The sequence below is a fragment of the Tupaia chinensis genome, unplaced genomic scaffold (genome assembly GCF_000334495.1).
Source record: "Tupaia chinensis unplaced genomic scaffold, TupChi_1.0 Scaffold144750_1, whole genome shotgun sequence".
NCBI classification, from domain to species: Eukaryota; Metazoa; Chordata; class Mammalia; order Scandentia; family Tupaiidae; genus Tupaia; species Tupaia belangeri.
In genome coordinates, this window is record NW_006204610.1 from 309,342 (window position 1) to 316,348 (window position 7,007).

Sequence of the window (7,007 nt, forward strand, 5' to 3'; positions counted from 1 at the left end):
CCATCCCCCCCCCCCGGCACTGTTAGAGGCTCGTGCAAAACACTGCGTGACACCTGGCACGTGGCAACCAAGCACTTGGTAGACTCATCTCCATCGTCCTTGGGTTAGGAGGAGACTGGGGGTTTGCCTTATTCTAAGCACCTTGTCAGACCCTGGAAATCAAAACCGCCTTTGCAGAAGGACAGCCACCTAGAAACTAGGCCGCCAGGGCTCAAGGTGTTGCCAGAGGTCAGTGAAATCCTGCTGCTCTTCGCTCCATTCAGCAAAACCTCTTCCCTCCTCTCCTGGGAGGTCATTTCTGGCTACAGAAAAAAAAGGCTTGGCTCGATTTCCCTCCTGCTCCGCACGGCACTGCTTCCTCCTCCCCCAGCTGCCCGCAGACTGGCCAGGGACAGAGCCCAGTCCTCGAGGTTGAGCCCTCTGCCAGCCCACCCAACTCCCCCTTTCCCTTCTCCTTTAACTGGGTTTCTTTCTCTCTTTTTTAATCTAGTTGGCTTTTAATTGCACATATCAGCAACCATTGAATAATGATTTTATCTATATTCTAAATTTAGGGCAGTTAAATGCAAAGCAAAATGCAGACACTTTCTTGTGTCTTAATTGAATGAAGGTCACAGCTATAACAACATTTAATTGAGCTATTTTTCATTATCATATTTTAATGACTTTGCACTGACAGTTCGCCGGCTTCTGAGGAAAGAGCATGATGGAGTCGTTTATTTCCCTATTTAGTTATTGTTTGACAACATCAGCTTCGATTAAGACCCTGCTTTATAGAACATTAATCATATTTGAATGAGCAAAGGGTATAAATGTAAACACATCTCCCTTCCCGCCACCGAAGCCCGCGTCCCCACACGAGGCTCACTAAGCGAACGCTTCCCAGCCATTGTCTGCCTGCATAATGGCCAACAACAGCCCGAACAACAATTCCCAGCTTTAATTGTCACTGCCCCTATCTTACCCTTGCACCTTTCAGGGAGAAGTTATGATCCTCCACTTCTGAATGCTCAATAATTGTGTCATTTATCTCAATTTGCAGTTCAGTCTTTAGGCAGCTATTGGCAAGCTGGCATTAAAAAAAGAAAGGATAGACGGTATCCTGGCCAAAGGAGATTTTCATTTCCAAATAATAATCAGTTTAATTTGCCCGCATATGACCAATGATTCATGTTCAGATTTAATAATCAGGATCACATAATCTGATTATAGGGGAAATAATTTGTTTACAACCCCCAATTTACTGCTCGGAATTCCATTATCTCTCTTCAGCCATTGGTTTTTAAGAGATACTAACATGACCCAGGGGAACCGAAAGCAAACTATTATATTTCCTACAATTAGATCTTTGCATAGTCTTAACCCCAAGCCCCTACATAAAAAAAGAACAGAAACAGCATGGAGGAAACCCCATAAATAAAATGAATATATAATTGTGCTGGAAGAATAGCTTGCCCGGAGAGGCGGCACTGCGAGTCTTCCCTCTCGCGCTCCGGCACATCTGCTGGGCTCCGCGGGTCTGTTTGCCTCAACACAATCACTCTGTAGCTTCGAAAACGAAGTTCTGCTTCGAGGCGGTCACCGGGGCCACGTTCCTCTCTAAAGCAGCACGTTTGCTACCTGCCACCTAAAGATTCTCAAATTGCACGTGTTCTTCAGATCCACTCCACTGAAAGAGCCCGCGTGCAGGGGAACAGTTGGGCATGATGCAATTTCTGGAAAGCAGGTCCTACCCTGCTTCCCATCTGAAAATGTGGTTCTCTGCAATTGACCAGCCTTACCCCAGAGCGGTCAGAGCTGCTTTGAGAATAGCATCTCAGCTCTTTTTTTTTTTTTCCAAAGCAAGGAAATGGATGTGCATTGATGTAATTTAGTACCTTAGAGACGCGGACAAATTAGTGTAGAACATTATCACTAGTTAATTATGAATGACCGATTAATCAACCTAATCTAATATTCCACATTATGTTGATGTTATTAAAGTGCATCATGAAAATGACAGATAGTCTTCATTTGCTTTCTTTGGCCAAATGTGCACTCTGCAGTCATGATGTCAAAAAAAAAAAAAAGTTTGCCAGTTTTAATATTAGAGAGTTAAATAATTAAAAAGAAGGTTTACCTGCACTCTGGCTTCTGTGAGGTTTATTTTCATGGCTAGCTCTTCTCTGGTGAAGACATCTGGGTAGTGTGTTTGGGCAAAAACTGCCTCAAGAGCTTCCAGCTGGAAAAAGGACCAAATATTTGCTGGTGAGAGGCTGAGGCTGAGTGAGAGGAGGCAGAGGCAAATCTGCCCCGAGTGGCAGCGGCTAGGACGCAGTTCCCAGAGCAAACGGAGAAAGGCGTGGGAGAGAGCCCTTCGGAAGGACCCAATGGGCTGAGACCTTCAACTGCCTTTATGCAGGTACATGTAAATATTGCCACCGGAACTAAACATCTTAGGGCGGCCCTGCGAACAGCTGGAGCCACTCACTCCCGTGGCCTGCACCACCAGGCGTAGCATGGAAAGGGCGTGGGGAAGCCCTCGTTCTGTCGGTCCCACAGAAACTCACTGGGGTGTGTGGCTCACCTTCCTGCCTGCCCCAGTTTGCCCCAGGAGTAGGACTGGCCCCTGGAAATACAGTGTCACAGCTCCACTTCCGGGTGACAATACTATGTACAGGTCAGTCAGTTTCTCAGGTTCCAGTCTCCTCGCCTGTCCATTGGGAACAAGGATGTCTGGCCTGCTTTCGTCAAAGGTTACCGTGAGTGCCATAAGATGCTGCTGACATGGAAAGGCCCCCCAAAACGACCAGCCACAGGCCAACGGGAGCCATCACTTACTGTCTGGGCTCACAGGGCAGTCGCATGCCCTCCCCCAGACGGATCCTTGGCACGCAAGTTGTTCACGATAACAAAGCTCCGGTGAATATCATCAGTTGGCCTTACTCTGAAAACAGAGGGGCTCGTAGCTCTGCTGAGGGGAGCCGCAAGTAGGTGGTTCTCAGGAGGGGCGGTTACCTGCTGAAGCGTGAACGTCGTCCGATTCCGGCGCTGTTTTCTACGCAGAAACCCATCGTCAAAATCCCCTGAAGGGTGGTTGCCGAAGGGCGCAGTGCCTACTGGGAGCAAGCTGTGTCAGCCCAAGGAGAGGAGCCCCACCCTCCCCCGCCACAGCCTGGAGCTTCGTTCTGAGGGCATCGCCACTCACCCGGACAGGCAGCCCCACCTGTGCTGACGTCTCTCCCCTGCTTACCACGGTCTGCCTCACCCTCGCTCTCCTGCTCTCCCAAAGCCTCTGACTTTAAGCCTGATGAGCCCTATTACAGCAGAGGGTGGGTGGTGCCCTTAATCCCCAAGGTGGCCAAGTGCACTCACGAAAGTCGGGACTCAGCCAGGAAGGGCCACTGGCTGGAGTGGAGCCTGGGTCTGCCCTCGGACTCCCGGCTGACCTCTATCCAATGCGTCCCTATCTCACCCACCTCCCTCGGATGGTTTAATGGAAAGCTTTATGTCTCCTTTTGGGTCACCTGTTAGTTCACTTGCCCTCACCTCTATAAACAGCAAGGGTTAAAGGTTAGGGACAGGGGAGGCTGAAGGAGGGGGAAACCCAAGAGCCTTTCCCAGCACTCTTCTCCAAGTGCAGAACAGGAGGAGCTGAGAAGTTTATAAATGAATATTTATTACTGTTGGTCACAGCTCATCAGCACCATAGTGGGTCTGTTATACAGATGTCAATTAGCTCGAGATCTGCACCAACAGCCACTGTCCTAAATGCCAAGCAGACCTGAGCAAGGCCACACTCAGAGGGCACCTGGCCTCCACCCCGGCCTCAGAGAGCACCCATGCTCCCACCCCCCTGGAAGGAAAGGCACTGCCCACCCCAGCAGCCTCCGAGGCTCAGGCTTGCTGTAAAGCCAAAACCGAGTTTGGCCCCAAATGCGCATTTCGACCATTTTCCAAATGTGCACCATTTACTTGATAGTCCACGATGGCTTCTTAGGGAGGAAAATGAGCATGTGCCCATTAACCAGCCAGCGCCTTGCCTGCACTGGGTTCTGCTCTCGGCGTCACTGCACGCCCCGGGCTGGGAGCTCTCAGGCCACACTGCCCCCACAAGTCCCTCGGAAAACCTCGGTCCTGGCTGTTGTTACCCCAGGGCCACATTCACTCTCTGCTAAGACCTTCTCCCTCCATCTTCTGTCCTAATCATACTTTTTCTCAAAACCCTGGTTACAAATGTTTCTCTTCAGTTGTTGGAAACCTAAAAGGAATAACCTCAAAACAAGTTTCTTTCCATTACTTTGCAAAAACTAAATTGTCTCCTTTTGAAACAAAGCCCTTGCCTGGTGAAGAGGAATGCAATCTCGGAGGCTCTCCAAGCACACTCTTCCCCACTCTTCTAACTTACACCTCGCCCCCTCAAGTCATTTCTTACAACCCCACATAAAATAAAACCCTTGAAAAGTCTGACAGTTCATCAGATTAATTTTTTAAAAAATCAACAACCAAGCAGAAGAGAATAGGCTTATTACTTAAAAATAAGCAGGGTGTTCGATAATGTTAAAAGAAATTTCAAAACTCACAGATAATTAAACAAAACACCACAGAACAGCAACACGCTGTTTTCACTATCTGGGGAGGGGACAAGTGCTTACTGACACCCGTACGGAGAAGCGTGCAGTGAAACGGGCACTCACCCCCATTTATAGGAGTGTCGATTGGCACAGTCTTCTTAGAAGGTAATTTGGCAATGCCCATCAAAAACGTAAGCATGCAAACCGGTACTTACTCTTATGAACATGGTTTTAGTATGTGCCAAAAGAGAGAAGAAACACCAGAGTTGGGGGGAAAAAAATGGAAACAACCGAAGTGCCCATCGCGAACACTTCCTGCATGACAAGTAATGGAATACTACACAGCTGTTGAAAAGAAACCAGATCCTCCCACCGATGGCAAAGCTCCCCAAGGCACGCTATGGAGTAAAAAAGCAAAGCACAAAAGTGATATGTGGGGGACAGGCTCAGAGAGGGTAAGGCATGACAGATACGGGCAAGTGGGGAGAGCGTTTGTCTCAGAGAAATCCCAAGAAGCCAATAGGAGCAGGGTCCTTTAAAAAAAAATTAAAAGTGGAGAAAGAGGATCTCACTTTTCAATGCTCAAGTTTCTTTCTATTCAAATGTTTCAGGTACAGGTACTATTTTTGTATTAATGCCAGCAAAATTACCTGAGAAGTAAGATAGTAAGTTATGCTTTGCTTTTTTTCTTTATGTCTCTCCAGGTTAATTAAAAAATAAAAATTAAAAAGCTGATAAACTATATTACATGTCATATTCCGAAGATCCGTTCTCTGCTTTTCCTTTACCTGGGCAACACGAAGCCAAAAGACCCTTTTCTGCAAAACTCGCACAGAAACACACCTGCCAAAGGGTGGAAGGTTTTGAAAGAGCCACCTCCTTCTTCAGGTCATGTCACCAGGTCAGCTTGGGGGTGGGGGTGGCCAGGGGAGGAAAGGTGAGCCCACCTAGCTGGGCTGACAGAGGCAAGGAGCTCTCAGAGCGCTGAGGCCACAACAGGCAGAGCCAAATGCTCTGGGTCACTCTGACAGCCTGCAGCCAGCCAGGGCTTTCCCCCAGGTCACCCAGGAAGCTTACCACCTGCTGAAAGCCGAACCTCTGCCTGCTGCTCTGACCGGAAGGGCCGGCAGCCAGGAGGCAAGCAGTCCGACCCCAGGCTCAGAAGCACAGAGAGGATGTGCCCTAAACATCCATAGGGCCTCCCTCCAGTCCTGGGTACAGAGTAAGGGGGTGCACCTTGCAGACTTTCCTTAAAGGCCACCGTGTGTAAGTCCTTGAAGGTAAAAGTAGGTAAAATTCAGGCAGAGTGTAGCCTGTTCATAGGAATGCTGATCAAGTGAGCAGGGCTTAAAACTGGTCCTTATTAGCCTCCCTTAGAAAATCCTGCCCAACTCTTAGAGCTTTTACGTGAGGAGCGAAATGCGCCTCCTGGACTCCCTCTACCGAGGGGCGGCCAAGACTCAGCTGCTGCTCCCCAAGCAAGCATCCCCTGCTGTCTCAGGTCACTGTGGCAGTGTCTCACTGCCATCTGCCCTGCCCTATGCTCCTTCCATTCTTGGCCTCCGAAACTCTCCCACCACAAGTCAAAGGAGAAGGTCCCTGAAGTATAGTCCTGGTATTGCTCGGGGCCACAGATACCCTGGCAGGCCAGGGCTGAGAACACTGCTCAGAGGAAGGGGCTGTGCCCGGCCTGATGGATAATCACTCCCACCCCATGGACAGCCCACCCGGAGGTGCCCCAGGTCCTGGGTGGAGGCACCCAAAAGTCCAAGCTGTCACGACCATCCTCAGCTAACAATCAGGTGCAAAGACCAAGAACCCTGAGAGCAAGTTTCTTCCAAGGCCTGGAGATTCTCAAAGTTCTGAACTATAGCCCTGAGGAGCAGTTGGCACTTAGGGTCAGAAACCCAGGGACTCAGAGGAGGAGCCATGCCAAGGCACTCAGGCGGTTGGTAGGCAGGGCCACCTGTCTCCATGGCCAGGCTCAGACATCAAGTTGCCCAGAACTGCAGGGCGACCCCTGGAGCACCACCGCCAACGCCTGAGGGCAGCAGCCCAGCAATGGGTCCTTCTGGGGCTTGCATGGGCCCAGGAAGCTGCCGGCCAACAGCTCGACTTGGCTTTCTGGGATGTTTGCAAAACGCCCAGAAAGATTGATGCGGCCCCTTGAGCGGGGAAGCCCGATTAGAGGCGTGACGCCAGCATCTGTGCTGGGAGGACCCGCTGTCCCGTGGCAGGGCACGCAGAGCCGCGGGCAGCCGGAGCCGGGCGGGAGGGGGGTGGGAGGCAGGTGGAGACAAGGCAGAGGCTGGAGCGGGCTGTGGGGACGGGGACGGGACGCCCTACTCACTGACTGGCGGCTGTGCCTCCGCGGGGCAGGGACCCCACTATCCGCCTGCCCTGCTGCCGTTGCCGTTTAGCCCTTTCAGGCCGGTTCGGGCCTCGCCCAACGCC

At 50.7% G+C, this 7,007-nt stretch overlaps 1 protein-coding gene across 1 annotated transcript in view; it reads right to left on the reverse strand.

Annotated features, from left to right (window-relative positions):
* Nucleotides 1–4,752, reverse strand: part of DRGX (dorsal root ganglia homeobox) — a 26,272-nt gene extending 21,520 nt beyond the window's left edge. The window contains exons 1-4 of the mRNA XM_006167419.2: nt 4,677–4,752; nt 3,459–3,530; nt 2,998–3,095; nt 2,120–2,221 (exon numbers count right to left, since the gene is read on the reverse strand). Of these exons, the coding sequence (XP_006167481.1) occupies nt 2,120–2,221; nt 2,998–3,095; nt 3,459–3,530; nt 4,677–4,752 (348 nt within the window). The remainder of the gene's footprint in view (nt 1–2,119; nt 2,222–2,997; nt 3,096–3,458; nt 3,531–4,676) is intronic.
* Nucleotides 4,753–7,007: the final 2,255 nt, after the last annotated feature.